This window comes from Fundulus heteroclitus, chromosome 11 (assembly GCF_011125445.2).
Source record: "Fundulus heteroclitus isolate FHET01 chromosome 11, MU-UCD_Fhet_4.1, whole genome shotgun sequence".
Taxonomy (NCBI): domain Eukaryota; kingdom Metazoa; phylum Chordata; class Actinopteri; order Cyprinodontiformes; family Fundulidae; genus Fundulus; species Fundulus heteroclitus.
The window spans coordinates 1,601,931-1,621,560 of NC_046371.1; the positions used below are offsets into that span (position 1 = coordinate 1,601,931).

At 42.9% G+C, this 19,630-nt stretch overlaps 1 protein-coding gene across 2 annotated transcripts; it reads right to left on the reverse strand.

The window, feature by feature from the left end:
• Positions 1–1,587: 1,587 nt before the first annotated feature.
• LOC105929018 (14-3-3 protein epsilon) lies at positions 1,588–16,121 on the reverse strand. 2 transcript variants are annotated; one of them, XM_036142712.1, is made up of 7 exons: positions 15,874–16,121; positions 11,229–11,428; positions 8,668–8,774; positions 7,577–7,783; positions 7,346–7,482; positions 7,162–7,214; positions 1,588–2,518 (listed from the first exon to the last, which is right to left on the reverse strand). In XM_036142712.1, the coding sequence occupies exons 1-6, from the start codon at positions 15,935–15,937 to the stop codon at positions 7,210–7,212; spliced, it is 720 nt and encodes a 239-aa protein (XP_035998605.1). In that variant the 5' UTR covers positions 15,938–16,121; the 3' UTR covers positions 1,588–2,518; positions 7,162–7,209. The 2 variants fall into 2 exon arrangements, with proteins under 2 accessions (XP_035998605.1, XP_035998604.1); XM_036142711.1 differs by lacking the exon at positions 7,162–7,214 and having other exon boundaries at positions 15,874–16,120.
• Between the last annotated feature and the right edge of the window lie 3,509 nt (positions 16,122–19,630).

Below are 19,630 nucleotides of genomic sequence, written 5' to 3' on the forward strand. Positions count from 1 at the left end.
CCTGATATTTAGCTGCTGGTTCTGGGAGCTGTGTCTGGTCGGTGTCAGATGGACTCCGCCTCCTTCAGTCACCTGTGAACAGGTATTCCAGCCCAGGATGAAGGGACTGTGCTCCCCGGTTCTGCTGTAGTTCTGGGCTGAAGCTCAGAACCAGCAGGTTGCTGACAGCAGACGTGTTCTCTGATGGATGAAGGTCCTTCATTGGGCCGGCTGCTGTTGATCTGGGACCCAGACGCTCCTCGCTGGTCCGTTTGGCTTCGTTCTGTCGCTGAAACTCACCTTTCAGCTCATTTCCTCTTCAGCTTCAGGCTGAATCTGTGATTTAAAGGCTCAACACGTTCCCACATCATGATACCTGCACCACCGTGCTTCAGTGTTACAGCTCGGACTCTTCCAGACCCAAAAACATCCGCCTTCCTTTATGGCTCCATAAAACGTCAGTCAGGATGTTCTGTAGCAAACTTTAACCTCCTCAGCTCGGGTTGCTGGTTCCAGTCCTCTCAGGTTACCGTGGACCTCCTCTGGTGATCCTCCTGGAATGATCGTTTTCCGTCTTCTTCTCCTCTTCCTGGTTCTGGTTTCCATTTTAAAGCACCTGGGATCATTTTTTCATCTCCAGTCAAGCTTTTAATCAACGTCCGCTGTTCTTCTTCTGAACATCTGGACCGACCCATTTTACTGCTGGTACAGGATCTACTGCACTAAATTCACCAAGTGAGTTAAGTTTCCCCAACAATTCCGACTTTTAAATCAGAACAGAAACAGATTTTAAAACAGAAAGGTTGAAACTTCTTCGTCCCGCTGCTTTTGGTCGTTTTTTTTTAGCTGCCTAGAACCGGATGACAGAATCTACATCTTAAGACAAATGTTCTGCTGGATCCACGATCGTGGAGAGAACTGCAGACAGATGGACAGGAAGCAGAACCCACCAAGGCCAGCGGTTGTTCAAGCAAACTGGTGGAAAGTTGAGTGGAAGGAAAACGTTAGAAAAAGCTGCAGCTGCGAGAGGATGTTTAAAGTTTTTTTAAAGGAATGAATATCAGCATAAGTCCATTTCGTTGGACCCGTGTTCTACCAAGACTCAGCAGAACAAGAACCCGACCGTTGGTCCAACGTCCTCCTTTCAGGTCAAAGTTTGCATTTCATTTGGAAATCAGAGTCTCAGAGTCTGGAGGGAGAGTGAAGACGTCCAGAATCCACGTTGCTCTAAGTCCAGTGCAGTGATGGTCCTCTGCTGGTTCTGGTCCACTGGGTCTGGACCCACGCAGCCAAATCTACCGGCTTTAATGGGCATGGTACCGCTGGCAAAGTGGTCAAACCAGAACCTCAGAGAATCTGCCTGTTGTCACATCAGGAACACGTCTGTCTTTAAAATCCTTTTTTATTGACCTGATTTTCTGAGAAACTATTTTTTTCTGCTGGCTTTAGCTGTAAATTACCCAAATTAACAGAAATAAAAGCTTGAAATACATGAAGTAGAATCAACAATTTAAATAAACTCACTTTAATATGCTAGGACGCGCGCTGTCGCCCCCTTGTGGTTGAATCTAAGAGCGAACCGACGAGGAAGGAAAGGACACCATCATGTCAGCTCTGCTGGAAGTTTTCAGTTTGAAGTTTAATGTTATTCCATGCTGTGGTTCAGAAAGAGTACAGACGGTACTGGTGGCTCCGGTGAGAATATCCAGTAGTACAAATCAGATTCACGTTACACATACCCAACAGAAGCGGGAGGAGAAATGATGAGATGAGGACCCTGAAAGATACACCATGCCCCCGTTTCCCAAACCGTCTCTAAGCAAAGCGGGCCTCTGTCGCCCACACGGTCCGGTAGAAAACCTAAATACACGACTGTGGCAAAAAGCAGCTCAACACTCGCTCCGAGGGAGGACAAGAGAGGAGGACAGAGACGCTCCCAGGGGGGGGGGGGGGGGGACATTCTGACGTTTGTCTCTAAAAGAAACACAGACGCGTCAAAGGAGCAGGTTTAGAGGGCACTTTGTTTGGACTAAAAGCTCTTTTCCACCTTCAGCCACAGCCACTAATCACGGAGACTCGAGTGTTTGGAACTGACAGCGTGGAAACGATGCACAACTTGAACACACATGCACAGGAAACTGAGTTTCTTCTTTAAATAAACCCTTGCATATGTGTTACGAATACAGGCGAGCGGACTTGGCAACAGAAGTAAAGCGAAACAGACGCGGATAATGTGAACTTTAAAGGGTCTCGGGGCTTTGAGGAAGGAGTGAGAGAAAAAGGTGAGGCCCCTGGAGTCTGGAGGCGAGGGCCCGGGTGGGCCGACGTGCATGTAAGGGTGGGGGCTGAGAAAGGCGGGACAAAGTGAGGAGGAGGAGGAAGATGGAGGAGGATGGTGGGCTGAGCCCCGCTGGAAACTGTGACATGGACCAGGAGCTAGCGCTGGGACGGGGGGGGGGGGGGGAGTTGTCTTGTGTTGTTCGGTCTCACTGGGCTTCTTCCTCCGCGTCTGGCTGCGCTTCTTTGTTCTGTTCTTCGCCTGAAACAGAGAGGAAAACCAAGCGGTTAATAAGAACGTCGCTGCAACCTCGACGTGATCGGACTCGATCCTGGGTGAGAGTCAGAGCCGCGTCTGGACAACGCCGACGAGGAAGCATCAAACTGCTGCAGTGGAAACCGCCGACAGAACATGCAGCAGGTCTGCAGACAGCGGCAGTGACTCTACGTCACTTTGCTTCGGTGTTTGTGCAGCTCTGTTAGGCGCGATAATTTTTTTTTTTTTCCTCCTTCAACATAAAAGTCTCAGAGCATCTTCACGAACAGTCGGTGCAGGACCAAGACAAAAGAAGGAGGTCATGATGTTAAAATAACTAGAGAAGTCTGGTGTGTAGCAAAACATGCCGTTAACCTAGCATAGACTCTGTAAGCATAGCATATGCTAACATGACATCACAGCATTGTGTCAAAAGCACAGCGTGCTAACACAAGCACGTTATACGCTAACATAGCATAGAACACGCTAACCTAATATAACATTTACAGCCATTTCCTGTATCAGCATATGCTGATATCAATGCTATAGGCTAACAAAGAATAGCATGTGCTAACATAGCATAGCAAAAACAGCCATGAAAAAAACAAGCCATTTCCCAACAGGCCTCCCATATGCAAATATGAAATGCTAACATATCATAGCGTATGCTAGCACACTAAAGCATATGCAAATTTAACATAGCACATGCTAACATAGCGCATGCTAACATAGCGCATGCTAACATAAGGCATGCTAACATGGCGCATGCTAACATATCACATGCTAACATGCCTCATGCTAACATGGCGCATACTAACATGTGCATGCTAACATGGCGCATGCTAACATATCGCATGCTAACATGGTGTATGCTAACATAGCGCATGCTAACATAGCGCATGCTAATATAGCGCATGTTAAACATGGTGCATGCTAACATAGCACATGCTAACATAGCACATGCTAACATAGCACATGCTAACATAGCACATGCTAACATAGCGCGGCATATGCAGCCAAAGTAAAGCAAACCATAAGGCAACATGGCCTCCCATATGCTAATATGAAACAGCATATGCTAGCAGAAAATAGCATCATCTGAACATCACAGCATTATGACGACACCATAGCTTGCAGACAACATAAACAATGTTAACATACCTTAGCTTATGCTAATGTAGCACATCATATCTGAGCATAGCATAAACCACCAAAATCATAATGTAGCATATCCTAGCATAATCACAACATTTGTCTGCTTAACAGCATAGCAACTGCTGACAAAAGCCTATCGTAGGACATGCTAACATAGCATAGCTAATATAACCATAACATCTGCTGATAGAAATGCAGAAATCAATTCATTGATTTTTTTTATCTGTATTCCCTTCCTACTCTACATACACAGTTTTTAACAAGATGTTTTAAATAAATTGTTTAGGACCAGAACCGTCCATGTAGACGTCTATGTAAATAAATAAATATTATGGAAGGTTAAAGGTGTTGAATAAATGACACTGAAGTTTTTATCTTTGATCTTGGTTTTGATCCAACGAGCCGTGCCTTCGACAACTAATTTGAAGCAGAAGATGCTCAGAGAGTTATTAATTCGCCATAAGGTCTCAACAGAGCTGCACCTCAAAAGGACTCAACTGTCCCTTTAAGAAACGGCGTATAGCAGAATCTGAGCTCGGTACACATATTATTATTATAAATACATCAGTTAGTGGTGCAGAAAGATATCAAGCTAGCATAAAGCTTCCTGTAGAATCACAGAAACCCTCACAGTAGCACACAGATGTCTCCATGCTCCACGGTGCTGGTGGCCATGATGGCGACATCGTGACTCCTGACTTTAGTTTCTGGTCATTTTGACCAAAACACAGTGAAACTGCTGCTGACGGAGCGCTCCTCCCAGCAACAGGGTCAGCATGCAGGCCAGCGTCTGGGCTTCAGTGCTGGTTAGATTTATAAGGAGGGGAAAGTGGGAAGGAGTGAATCAGTGGTTGCTTAGAAAGGTTACCATGGAGGACTTTTATGGGGATAACAAAAGGCTGCGATCGGTCAGGACTTCAGCAGGAAGCATTAAAGGCGCCGCAGAGGCACCTGGAGGAGGAGCCGACCTAAGATCATCTAATTCCTCTCGTCTGAAATAAAACGAGCCGTTTTCACCCGGGGAACAGGAGGAAGAGGAAGAGGAGGAAGAGGAGGAAGAGGAGGGGTCCAGAGGATTCAGGCTCACTTAGCTGCTTCTCAGTGAATTATAATAACAGCTGATTTATGGCAGTAATGTGTGCAGAAAGTGTGAAAACGGTCACAAATAGAGTTTATAGGAGGTTTTCTGATTCTATGTTCCAGCTCATAAAATAAAAACTCATCTGAAAAAAATCCAGACATCAAATCAAACCGATAACAAGGATTTTAATCCAGGATCGTGTTCCTGCAGGCAATCCGCCCGGGGTTCTGCTCAGAGGTTCTGCAAGTCCAGGTTGCTTTGTTACGATGATTAGATGAATCGGATGAAAAAAAAAAATTAATTTCCATTTCTTTTTTCCAAAATTGAACATTTGGACTGACAGAGCAATTAAGCACACACAACACAAGTTGCTATTTAGGTGTTCTGTTACAATAATATTAGGTAATAAATGATTTTGCTTCAAATAAAGAAGTTTATGTTGACTAGACTGTTAATCCTTTAATAGTCAATGCCTATACATTTTGTTTAGAGCTACAAAAGTTTCACATCTCTTTGAAACAAGAGCTTGTTTTTATAGTATATTATATGGTTTAATGCATTTTCTTAAATTGTACATTTGATTTTTATAGCAAATGGCATCAAAAAGAGGAAAAAGCATATTGACAAAAAGATGCTTCATTTATCTATAGTAAAACATTCTATACACCGTTAATTTCTTTCTTTCTGCAAATGTTACGCATATACTGCAGAACTAAATGCATCCTAAAGCTAGCAATTTGAAATTAGCTTTACATTTAGAAACATTGACCAATTTCTTCCTTTCGCCTGTTTTGTAAGTTTCAAGAGACAAAGCTGAAGGTGTAAAGAGCCACAGGCTGCAGAGCCGTGCTCTATATCAGATATACTTTAATATATCTGATATAGAGCATAGATATAAAGTATATATCTATATCAGATATACTTTAATATATCTGATATAGAGCATAGATATAAAGTATATATATATATCAGATATACTTTAATATATCTGATATAGAGCATAGATATAAAGTATATCTATATCAGATATACTTTAATATATCTGATATAGAGCACTGTCTATATAGACAGTGATTTAACCCAGCAGTAGTGAAGCTGTAAGATTGGGGGTGTGACCCTTGAACTAATGCATCTAGGGAACTAATTGTGCCTAACGAGGGAACCAGAGGTGCGCTGAGGCCAGGGAGAAGGAAGCAGGTTCTGGGTTCCACAGTGCAAGTCGAGGCCCCATCAGACCGTGATAAAGTGATTTACCTTCCAGCCATGATGACAGGAAAACAGTTTTTAAAGCAGCATGATGTGTTACTGTAACGCTAACCTGCTGAAATCCCGTTACCCTGAACAAAGCGCCGTTTCTGCCACTTTAGTGTGAATGAAGCGATGTGAGCTGCTAATTCACACACGCAGCGTTCTGCTACCATATTTATCAACCTTTGTTATTCCTGGACATATTTCAACGATTTAAATAACATTTCTGTCGGGCTGATTCTCTCTTTTCTCCCCTGTTTTAATATCAGATCATAGCCTAAATAAAGACGAAGAACAACTGAATAAATGTGCAGTTTTAGTCCATTTATGTCCGTCTGGCTCTTTATTTTCTGTCAGAAACAGAAGAGTAACCGAGGTTTACAAACTCATCTTAGGGAGAACTCAGTGGAGCCTTGCAGTCGAGTTTTTATCCGCCACGTTAAATCCTGTAACAGGGGTGTCCAAGCTGTGGCCCCCGGGCTGAATTTGTGCGGCCCTAAAACTCAATTTCATGAAAGATTTGGTCGATCAGCGCTGGAGGCTCTTTGCAGATGGAAACTTTTTAATTAAATGTTCGATACAAGAAAAAACATTTGTCCTTTAATAAGCACACATTTTACATTTAATTTCATAGTAAATAGGGCGACTTTTACTCAAATGCAGACTTTGGTGCATAAAATGTGATATTAATTAATTTAATAAAATAGGCTAAATACAGTTTAATATATTTTCTTAAAATTATCATATTATGTTGGGCAGGGTTGATATTTTTGGTTTTATGTTTATTTTTACTCATATTTTCGCCCTTGCGCGCTTTGGATTGAACAATATTGGCCCAATAGCTGAAAGGTTTGGACACCGCTTGTCTATAAAATCCATATAGGAGCAAGAGGACGTGGCAGAAAGTGCAGCGGTGGTCGTACGGCGCACAGGAAGGCTTAAAATCATCGGCTGCACTAAACTCCAGGGTCTGTTTGGTAGCTTTATGCATGGAGGGATGGATGATGGATCCTGACGTGTAGAGTCAGATTAACTGGATCTGTAGTTCTGAGGACCCGGCTCAGAGAGGAAGCGGCTGAGATGCAGGACTTGGTGGTGCTGGAGGTGTTAGGGAGGTTAGAGGCAGTGAGAGGTGAAGCAGAGCCAAGCAGGAGGAGAGACTTACAAAAATAACGCTTTGATAACGGAGAAGAGGGGAGGAAGAGGAGAGGCATCAATCTGAAGAGGGACGAGGGGGAGACGAAGAGTTAGAGGAGACAGAGAAGGAGAGGAGAACCTCGGGATGGAGAAGAGGAGAGCCACCAGCTGTTCTGGTTCCACCAGGTTCTACTGGGCAGAAATGTTCTCACCGTCTCCCTGAACGTCTGAGGTCCATAACGTCAAGTTGTCCCGTAGCAGCTGCATGATAAGTGTCGAGTCTTTATAGCTTTCCTCGCTCAGGGTGTCCAGTTCTGCGATGGCGTTGTCAAAGGCTTCCTTCGCCAACCTGCCGGTGTGGGGGGGGGGGGGGGGGGGACAGAGAACGTCACGCATCAGAACGCCCACCACGCCTCTCTGCGGCGCCACAGAGACGGCCCTACCTGCACGCGCGGTCCGGCGAGTTGAGGATTTCGTAGTAGAAAACGGAGAAGTTGAGCGCCAGGCCCAGACGGATGGGGTGCGTGGGGGGGAGCTCGATCATGGCGATGTCGCTGGCCGCTTTGTAGGCCACCAGGCTGTTCTCCGCCGCCTCCTTCCTGTCGTTGCCTGTGGCGAACTCGGCCAGGTACCTGTGGTAGTCTCCCTTCCTGCGGGGCAGCAGAACACGGGAGAGGAGCTGCGTTAGCGAGCGGAAACAGGAGCTGAAGGAGCGGCGTGCTGCAAACGCTCCTTAAAGGCGTGGAAAGGTGACCGCAGCATCAGGCACAGGCTCATCTCAACACTTTCACTCATTCTTCTGCAAAAATACTTAGACAAACTTTATTGTCACTTTGTATGCACAGAGTGAGTGGCAGAATCGAGGCAGAACCTCGATAAGATGTCGAGGCCGACATCTTATCGGCCTCGACAGATGACGGTCGAGGCAGATGACCGTTCATACTGAGCCCGGTTCTGCCGGAGATTTTCCTTCCCGTTAATGGGGAGTTTTTCTTCCCACTGTCGCTTCATGCTTGCTCAGTATGAGGGATTGCAGCAAAGCCATGTACAATGCAGACGACTCTTCCTGTGGCTCTACGGTTCCCCAGGAGTGAATGCTGCTTGTCGGGACTTTGATGCAATCAACTGGTTTCCTTATATAGGACATTTTTGACCAATCTGTATAATCTGACCCAATCTGTATAATCTGATTGAACTTGACTTTGTAAAGTGCCTCGAGATGACATGTTTCATGATTTGGCGCTATATAAATAAAATTGAATTGAATTGAATTTCAAGTGCAGTAAATCTAATTATCTCATTTTAGGGGTAAAATACTCGTTCCACTGGCAGATCATCTTATTTAGCTGCTCAGATCACGACTAAATGAGCTCATTTCAAGAAGACGTGACTTAGTTTTAGTTGTCTTTTTGCAGTGTGTTGATATTTATGGACGGTTTCAGGGAAGCAACAGCGAGCCAGACCGTCCGGTTCTGAGCTGAAACATCCAAGGAGGAGGAAGAGGAGGAGGAGGAGGGTCCTGTCAGATACGTACATTTTGTAGTAGAACACCTTGGACTCTCCGGTGGTTGCGGCTAAGATGAGGTGTTTGTCCAGAACATCCAGGATGTCGTTGCAGATGGATTTCAGCTCCTTCTCCACCTGCGGACACAAACAGAGCAGTCAGCGGAGGAGCGGGACGCCGCCGTCTCTTCTTCTGCAGATGAACGGAGCTGCGCCTGGAGGCTCCTCACAGCTTCCTCAGACCAGGAGGAGGAAAAAGCTACGAGTTTCCTGGATTCTAACCAATTTCTCACAATCTGACATAAAAGTTCCTGTGAGGCCTGAAAGTTTGGCGGGGTGTGAAGGGCCTCCTTTAGATTTAAAGAGACGGCACCAAAACAGATGAATCTCAGGAAAGAGGCCATAGATTTGTTTTATTTTGTATATTCCCACCAATATTTTCAACTTTTTTCATTTTAACTTGTCAAATAAGTCTCATTAAAGAGTAGAAAAGATTAATCTCAGCCGTAGAAGGAAGTTAATTCGTTTCTGCGGCCCGACGGGTTAAAGGTGCGGCTCTAGTGACGTCATTTTATTGAGGATAAAAAAATAACAGGAGAGATTTTAAAATAGTCATGAACAAAAATTGGAAAATGAACAAAGAATATAGTAAAAACACAGAATAAAATGCTTTGAACATTTTAGAAGACATAAAGACACTCTAGACAGGATTAAAGAGGTGAGAGAGCATTTGCTGTGTTGGTCCTGATGACGTCAGCATCAGAGCCTAAATGGTCGTATAGAAGGTTGCTGGTGCGATTCCGTCTCCTCTGGATCTGCAGCAACCAGCTTCACGTCTCCTCCGTCCTCCTCCCAGAGCTGAGAGGACGCAGCAGCAGCTCCTCTCGCTTTATTTCACCTTTTTTCTCCACTTTCTGCCAAATCCAACCGCTTTACACCAGCAGGACGGGTACAGCCTGGAATCAACCAATCACAGCCCTGAAGACAGCGCCTAACGACAGGGATCAACCAATCAGGGGCCGCGTCCTTCCAAGGGCCCGGTCCACATGGTCACGCTTTTTATTTTCATCTCTACTCATTATGACCCACAACCTTTTATTTAAAACGTTAATTTATCGTCTTTTATTATGTTTTTAATTCATTAACCAGCCAAACGTTTAACTCTATGCTGATGATGATTACCATCTGTGTGACTTTGGGAAACGTTTTCCAACTTTAAACCATAAATTTGAGAGCGAAGCTTGAATCAGTTTACTTGTAGATGATGATGATGATGATAATAATAATAATAATAATCTAGCCAATGTTACATATCTGAATTATTGTTCACAGCAGGAAGCCGGCAGAGAGGCGTTCTTCTCGCCTAAAAACGTTTTAATCGTTACTTTTATGTCACAGAAAGAGAAATAAATCCAACTTTATTCACAGCTTTTCCTCCCCTCCACCATCGCTGTTTCTGTTTGACCCGCAATGCATCATGGGACGGGACTAGTGGGGACAAAGGACATTTAAAGGACTCTAGGAAGGAATGGTGAATGAGGCTTTAGCTACTGTTCTGTAATCAGCCTGCAGACCTTTAACTGAGAGACGCATAATAAACTTTTCTAATTCACACATTTACGTCTCTGCTGGTGACCATGTCCTGATTTTAACGTCCTGAACAAATTGCGCAAAATATTGTGATTGGTCTGGACAACTTACTAAAGTAATTATAGCGGAGTGTAGGTTTTATTCCAGAGCGGGATTGCGGTTTGTGAACGGACAATTTTACCAAGAAATTCTCCATGTTCCCTGCGCCTCCTGATGATGTCACATTATGGCAACGCCACTCAAACAAACTACGTAGAGCCCGCGGTCTGCATTTGTAACAAATTTTATTTAGTTAATTTAGATTAAGTTAATTTAGCGGTTTCTTTTTTTTTTTTAAAAGCTTGAACAAATATTCAAGCCATTTTACAAAAAAAAAATAAAAATCAACAAATATTTGACAATTGGCTCAATGTTTGGAAGAATATTGTTAACAAAAATGGAAGGGATAGCCAGACTAATTTATCCAGCATATATCTTAAATGTACCAAATACCACAATAAAAAAATAATCAAATTCATCACTATTTCATCTGGAATGATAAAAAAAAACATGTGATCAGAAAGAACATCAGTACAAAAAGGAGGAATGAACGTTATTGATTTTAAAGTGATGAGTGCCGTGATAAAATTAAATTTGGCTGCTGACTATAATTAAAAATGAAATGAGTTTATGGTTTAGTTTCCCTTCACAACTTAAAAAAAAAATTGGAGGAATTAAATTTCTCTAAGGTTGTAACCTTGATCCTGCAAAATTACCGATTAAATTGTCAGACTACCACACAAGTATTCCAAAATGATGTTAAAAGTTTTCATGCCTCGACTAATTTACAGGAAAATAACCGTAAATTGACAAAATAAAATTGATTTGTAACAAATGGAGACCGCGGGCATAATGTAGTTTGTTTGAGTTGCCATATATAGACATCATCGGGTAGCGAGCCGATCTGGTACCGACACCGGCAGCACCGGCAGAATCTGTGAGGTTCTGAAGACCAGCACCGACCGTTTTCCTGTATTCCCGGATCATCTTGAGTTTGTCCTCGCCGCCCTTGTTCTCCTCCTTCTGCTCCAGGCTGCTGATTATCCTCCAGGAGGCGCGCCTGGCTCCGATCACGTTCTTGTAGGCCACGGACAGCAGGTTCCTCTCCTCCACCGTCAGCTCCACGTCCATGCTGGCCACCTTCTTCATGGACTCCACCATTTCTGAGGGACAACAGGGGGACAGAGAGCGGCTCACTTTCAGGAGTACCAACCCAATCCTGTCGGTACTACCGGGGACCGACTCAGGTGAAATCAAACGCTGCCATGTTTCGCACCTAAACGCACCACTGTGACATCGATGGAGAAGAAGAGTGGCCGATTTTCCACGCCGAACATGAACGCAGCATTAGCGTGACGTCAGTAGCTGCCGGTCCAGTAAAGGTACTTTGATAGAAAAGTTTGTCTCTGCTTTTCAAACAGATTAACGCTCGCTGCGATATCTGTGCTCATGTTTAACGACTTTTCAGACCCATCTAGAAACTTTTTCTTTAAAAAGAAACTAGCGAATAATCTAGTGATCCTGTTAGAGTAACAATAGTTCTGGAGTAGGGCTGGGCGATATGGATTAAAAAATAAATCTCCGATTTTATCATACCAAATCCGATTAATAGATTTTTTTTCTCCTCCTTTTTGTTTCATAAAAAGAAATTAAAGAAATTATTATAAAACCTTGCTTTTATGTCAAGCATTTCGTCAGGGAGTTGACCTGAATTCAAAGTGCAACTAAAAACAAGCTGTGAAACATGCTTGTAAAACAAGATGGCAGCCGTCATCATTATAAACAATGAAAATATAACAAAACATTTGCTGCTAGTGGTATTACACATTGAGCTAAGAACAGGCTTCACTGCACTGTGAACTTCGAACTAAGTTAAAAAAGTAAATAAGTAAATAAAGTACCTTGTATTATGGTAAAAAAAGTTTCTGCTTAACAATATTTTGACAATAATTTTGCCTAAACATATATTCAGCATCACATGCTGTTCTCTTCATGGAAACCCAATGAGTGTATTGGCAAAATAAAATCCAGATTTTCCAAAAATGAAATCTTAAAGAATTGTAAATTCGAATTAATCGATTAAATCGATTTATCGCCCAGCCCTATTCTGGAGTTTATCGTCTTTGGAGAGTTAAGCTCTCCTACGAGCTTCTCCATCCGCTGAATCCCTGACAGACAGACAGACAGACAGACAGACAGACAGACAGACAGACAGACAGACAGACAGACAGCTGCTGCCTCGGCCTGAAAGTCTCCTGCAGTCAGAGCAGAGAGGAGAGCCGCTCCGTTTCCTCGTCGTAAACATAACCTGCCCTGATTTACAGAGGGATAAAATATGTTTTTGATAAAAAGTTTTGCCTGTGCAAATTCTCAGTTATCCGGGTCACAGCAACAGCAAACGGGCTTAAATCAGAGGCAACCGGATTTTCGTTCAGTTCTTTCTAAAAACATTTCGACAGGACGGACCTCCATTTGCTCAATAATACACTGCAAAAACTGAACTAGAAATATGTAGAATATTCTTTAAAATTAATGTATTTGTCCTTGATTTGAGCAGGTAAATAAGATGATCTGCCAATGGAATAAGATGTTTGCACTTAAAATAGGAACATTTCATCTCCATCATCTTATTTCAAGTGCAGGATGTCTAATTAACTTAATATAGGGGTCAAAATATTCATTCCATTGGCAGATAATATTATTTACCTGCTCAAATCAAGGATAAATACACTAACTTTAAGAACATTTTACTTATTTTTAGATCCGTTTTTGCAGTGCAGCAGCACTACAGCTGCAGGTTGCTCAGAGCGAGAACCAGAGCTGATGGATAGGTGTCTAACGTTTTCAGAACAGAGAAAGTCCCGTTGTCTCCAGCTTATTTCTTTTCTTCTCTGAAACTGTCGCACTAAAACTATTCCCTGAATTTTATTCCCACAGCTTCACTCCCATCTTCACCTCCACTCTGGTTCTCTGTTGTTTTGGTAAAACATTGTTTTAATACTTTGCCATAATTATTATTCAGGCAATGTATTAAAATTCATAAATTATTTAACAAGGTACATTTGTAGCTCCAAATAAGTTTATATATTGGGAAATAACTGTTAAATTGAAAAATTTAGAGATTCTATTAACAAACTAACATTTATCACCACATAAACAAACAAAAGTACCAGAAATAGGTTAAGTACCGTGTGGCTGTGAAATTATGGGCCATATCAGCAATAATTTCAAACGTAGATATCGGGCCAAATTTTTAGGTCGGTCCATTCTTAGTTTTTAACTTTGATCGGCTCCTTTTTAAATCTCTATTTTGACTCAACTGATTACAGATTCTTTATCTTTGGCCTTTAGGTCCAGTTTCAGCACCACAGGTCAGATCTAGCCTCGTGAGACCATCCTGATCTCGCGAGCTTTCAAGGTTTCACTCGCAGATCAGTCTGGATACCCTCCGTTAAAGAAAATTTGGAGCCGTTCACCAAACGAACGTCCAATCAGCATTGGCTTTGAGGCAGGTTGAGGTGTGACGCAACGGGAAGCGCGTCAGTTCAGTCTGAACAACATGGCGGCTTCAGCCGATGAAACTAGCGTTAGCGTGGCTATCGAGCAAGTTTTATCGGAATTACAGAGTATTTCTTTGCTGAGCTAACGAGCCTTTACCTGCAGCAGCAAGAGTAGCTTGGCTTGTGGTTGTGTTTTCGTCGTCGCTCTGTTACGAGCAACAACGAATCTGATTGGTTTATTTGGCCCGTCTATCACCAACATAGGCCAATCAGCTAACCAGTATTTTCGCCCCTTCCCAAAATTACTTCAACGGAAGGTTTCCAGATGGATATGCGGAGCAAATCTATCTGGCGGAGTCAGGTAAGGTCAGATCTGCGACACCTTGATCACACAGAACCTCCTGGTTCCTCTGGACTGTTTAATTCAGGAAATGAGTTCAGCGTGAAGTCAAGACAGAAAGAAGAGAGACAGATAGGGAGCGTAGAGGAAGGAAGGAGTCGAGGAAAGAGGAGTCGAGGAAAGGAGAGGAGAAGTCGAGGAAAGGGAGGAGTCGAGGAAGCAGAGAACGGGTCATCGGGGAAAGAGAAAATGAGTCGAGGAAAGGAGAGGAGCCGTCGAGGAAGGAGAAAGAGTCGTCAAGGAAGGAGAAAACGAGTCGAGGAAGCCGAGAAGGAGTCGAGGAAGGAGAAAACGAGTCGAGGAAGCAGAGAAGAAGTCGAGGAAGCAGAGAAGAAGTCGAGGAAGCAGAGAAAGAGTCTAGGAAGCAGGGAAGGAGTCGAGGAAGCAGGGAAGGAGTCGAGGAAGCAGAGGAGGATTGACAACATTCATACAACAGAAAGAATCAGGTTAGAAAATACTATTTTTTTAATTCTTATTTCCTTTTTCCCAAATGTCAGATTTGTGGAAAAACCCTGAAATCCAGTTTCAGACTCATAAAGCCTCTTTAAGTAAAGTGGGACGAGTCGGGTCAGTGGAGCCGGGTTCTTACAGCCCATCAGGACCTTCTGGACACGTTCTGTCCCGCTCTACTGCGTCCCTTCTCGTCCGGGACTCCCTCCTGGACGCTGCCTCAGAGTTTGGACCAATGGACAGTACACCATGGGGGGGTCCAGCCTGGCATCAGAACCAAACGGGACTGTCAGCTGGGCTGGTTCTGTGATGGCTCTCAGGCTGGAGGCCGCACATCGCATCCTTAGACACAGGGAATAAAGCCTCAAAGCATGATAATTACCCAATACTCGTCTCCTTTTCACACTGATTACACCAAGAAAACTCGACATAATGAAGAAAAACAGAAAGGCCCAATGAATGACAGCCTTTCCAGCCTGCAGGAAGGAGCAGAAACTGGCTGCTAGAGGTCAGTTAACTGATATTTAGTGTTAAAAGTCGGCTAAGATTATTTGAGGAGACATGGCAATATCTAAACAATTATAATCGGGCTTTGTTTTCCTGCGTTTTCAGCTCACAGCGTTTAGTGTTGATACAATCTGAGGGCATAAATCAGCCATTAATACCCAGCCAACACACTTGATCCTGGGATCATAAACGGTTTTATTTGGGACGGAACCGACCTACCTGCTGCTGCTGCTATTTTCCACCTGCAGCAAACAGCTCGACCGGTTCTTAAAATCATTTTTAAATAAATTTGGGGACAATTTACTGCCGCTTGTTGGCTTAAAATAAGCCGCTGCTGTGTTTTAGATCGCAAACGTTATTTTAATGTGTGTTTTAACTGGGGATGGAGAGCAGGGACCGACGCGAAGCTAACCAGCTAGTTAGCAGCTCTGATTGCTAGCTAACTAGCGCTAACAGGCAGCTAGCCTAGCTTAGCTCCGCGGCTCCGGCAGAAAGGTTCGCCGGTCGCTGTGGCACCAGCCAGCCGGGGAGACGCTGCTTTCTGCCGGGACAGAGACCGGTCGGTGCGAGGGGGAGATGTTGCCTTGCTAGGCAGGGAAACCCTCCGCCATTTTGTGTCCTCTCAGCCCACAGAGCCATGTGAAGGCTGTTACCTGCGGCTCCGACCCCCCTCGCGCCGCGCAGGGAGACAGGCGGGCGGCCGGAGCACTCCGCACCGACCGTTATTATCCGCGTGTGTCCGCAGCCTTACCGTCGTATCTCTCCGCCTGCTCGGCCAGTTTCGCCTGGTACACCGAGTTCTCTCTGTCCGCCATGGTTGCTCGGGGAGCGGGGAAGGCTTGTTTCGGGCAGCCGGTGGAAAACGGGGGAGGATCGCGGGGCTGCTCGGGGAGTCCTGGAGGTGGATCAGCAACCGCTCTGTCGCTCCGCTGAGCCGAAGACCCACCGGTGAGCAGAGGCGTGAAGATGGCGTCGCTGCTCCATCCGGGAAGTCCACGCAGCAGCAGCATCCACCCCTCCCACGAAGTTCCAAAATGCACCAAAATCTGAGATCCCCCCCCCCCCCCAATATTCATTTAAACAGTTTTAAATGCAAAAAAACTCCATATTAGTCCCAAAAATGTATTAAAGCTGTTTAAATTTTCTCCAAATTGTGTCACTGAAGTTGCTCTAGTTATATTCATTCTGATTTAATCCTTTTAAAAACCATTAATTTCTCCTTTCCTGGCTCTAACAAAGCATTTTTGGAGAATTATTCCCTCAGAGTTTGAGTGCTGTGCTTATTAATTTACTATTTGACAGTTAGCACATTTATTTACTTTTTTTACAAACAGGAGCAGCCGATTAAAGTCTCATTTTGGTTGAGGGGCCACATACAGCTTAATCTGATCTCAAGAGGGCCACACGAGTAAACTCATTGCAAGATTAAATAGAACTAATAAATGTGGACTTGTTGTTGATTTTTATATTAAGTTAATTTCACTTTTACACAATATATTATGAATAACCTCAGCGTTTTTAAGAAAAGTATGTGCAATTTCAACAATACATTTACTTGTGCATTATGCATAAGAACTGATCACAGTGATTATACAATGTTGAAAAACATTTATTCACATTTTTTGGAACTTAAAAACACTGTCCTGCGTAACAAAATACATCAAACAGATAAAAATTAAGAAATTATTTGAATTTTTCCACACCTGAAGCTTAATCTGCTAATTAAAACACAGCGCCCCTCGTGGACAATATAGGAACTGCATATTTTCAATTAAACGAAGTACATGTTTTTTTTCAATAATTGTTTTATCATTCTCTTCCTTTTATCTTGTCCACTTGTGAAAGTCAAATCTGATGAACTCTTTGTGGCATCTTATTGCCACATTGCCAGACAGGACACTGGAAAAAAAAAAAAAAAAAGATAATGCATTTAGACACAGGGCCAGACTAAATTGTTCGGCGGGCCGGATCCGGCCCGCAGGCCGTATGTTTGACACCCCTGGTCTAAAAAGCTCAATAGTGCCTTATCCCGTACTCCAGCGTCTCTCTCTGGCCATACGAGCAGACAGATTTAAAGAGGAGCAGCAAAGGAGGCGCTGCTTGTTAATAACAGATGGTGTAATCCAGGACATTATCCTGCAATATATTGCCTCAGCAGCCAATTAGCGAACCGTTAGCACCAAACTGGTGACCATTTTTTTTACCCAGAGTTCACCAGGGTTTTCTGGCAACTGTATACATTCCACCATCAGCTGTTGCCAGCACTGCATGAGGCAAAACACCGGGGCGATATCTTAAACCCGAGGCGTAAAGCAAGAAAAAAAAAAGGAAGGACAGAAAGCACACAAGGAAAGGAGGCAAAGGAAGAAGAAAGGAGATAGGACACAAGGACATAGGAAAGGACATTGAAGGAAATAAGGAAATGAAAGACAAGGAAACAAGCAATAAAGGGAAGACAAAAGGACATAAGGCAGGTTTGGTAATGGGATAGGAATATAAATATTTCCCCACAGTTTTATTTTCCTTTTTCTGATCCCAACTTGTAAAAATACTAAAAGGAAATTCCAGACTGTCGTTCCAAGCTGTGTAGGAACCCTGTTTAGAACCTTTTGAGCTCCACAGAACACCACCGACAGACGACTGGACCACGGTGAGTCAGAAATAATGCATATATTTATTTAGTAATGCAGTAAACGCAGTGTTGTACAGACTGCCTGTGGCTCAATGTCCTTAACGAGCATTTCATTGTAATCAAACACGTTTTGTAGTGTACAAAAATAGCTTCCTTACATTTTACTCTGAGACTTAACAAGAAACTGGAGAAAAAGACTTACAAAATTGTAAACTCAGGGGGAAAGAAATCCATCCATACAGTGTTAAAATGTTTCTTTCTGCCCTAAAGGGCAATAAAAACAAGTTACATTTGTTCGTATAAAGCTGAGAAGCCAGGAAAAGATATTCCCAACAAAACTTCTGAGATATTTTAAAGGCAGACGAGGAATCCCAACCAACAAATTTCTTTTTCCCCAGTAAAACATGAATTTTAGTCACAAAAAGCTTTTAAAGACATACAATTATTTGTTCTCTTGCTTAAAAATAAAATAAAGTGAAAAAACGTGAAGTTCCTCCCACGTTGTAGCCCCAGAGAAAAGATCCAAATTCAACATTAAAGGAGCAGTGTGGATGTTTAGAGTTTATTGGAATCGTTTTATTGATTTAAAACCAATTGGACAAACCTACAACAGATAATTCAAGTCTTTAATTATTCAAAAACGAAAGTGTTGGTCTTGCTGGATGTTTTTAAAATACTCGTTGAGAAACAAAAATCAAGTAATTTATGCTCCTCTGGTGTCAACATCAAGTGTTTCACAGGAGGCGTCGAACAAGAGGAGGGAAAACGTTCAGGTTTTACCGCCATGGAGTTTAAGAGAGGAGGGTACTGTGCTGATACGCATAGACATAATATGAGAGTAGACCCCGCATTGACTGTCGCGGCGCAGGAATTACGGCCGCCATCTTGGGGCGGTCGACCTGCCACCCTAACCTGCTGATTCAAGCTGAACACACTAATGATACATCAGCACTGTGCGGCTTATTTTTGTTTAAATCGACGGACTATTGACGTCTGGGCTTTTTTATTATTATTTTTATAATATTAGGTAGAGAGATACAGGTCTACACGTCCAAGTTTTTGTGACTTAGTCTCTCCAAAATTGCATCTACTCCGTGAAGGCATCAGAGCTTTAGACATTGGTGAATTCTATATATATATATATATATAATTATAATGCTGGTCTGATCTGAGCTGCTCCCACCTGGGTTTGATCATCTGGTGGTGCTTGCGCTGTCAGGTGAGGAATCTTGCTGACGTCAGGAAACTATATATATATATATATATATATATATATATATATATATATATATATATATATATATATATATATATATATATATATATATATATATATGTGTGTGTGTGTGTGTACATATATGTGTGTACATGTACAAATGTGTTTGTTTATATAGTAATAAAAAAACGTATAAAAATTTGTGAGTGGCTGTGTTTTGAAACATACATCCTGTCAGAATATTCTATTTATTTTAACCCCACTAAGATTATTTAAACGCACTGGACCATTTGTTATAATAGCTATAGTTTTAACGTTTTAAGCAAAACAAATGTGAAAATTAGTTCAACATTAAACGAGTTATAGTTGATTAAAATTGATTCTGCACCTGGTTAACACATTGGACTGAGCGGAGTTGTCGACCGCCCCAAGATGGCGCCGCTAAATCTCGTCAGCGCCTATAGCCGAGAGCGGTCGATGCGGGGTCTACTCTTTATATATGTCTATGCTGATACGTCATTTCACGCAAAGGATTGTGGGATACCTTAAGGCCTTTTTAGCGCCGGTAAGGATAAACAACGATCTCTACGTCATTTTCTTTCTTTTTACTGCTTTTAAGTTTGAAAAAAACCTGAAACCGTGTTCTGTTTGGTTTACTGT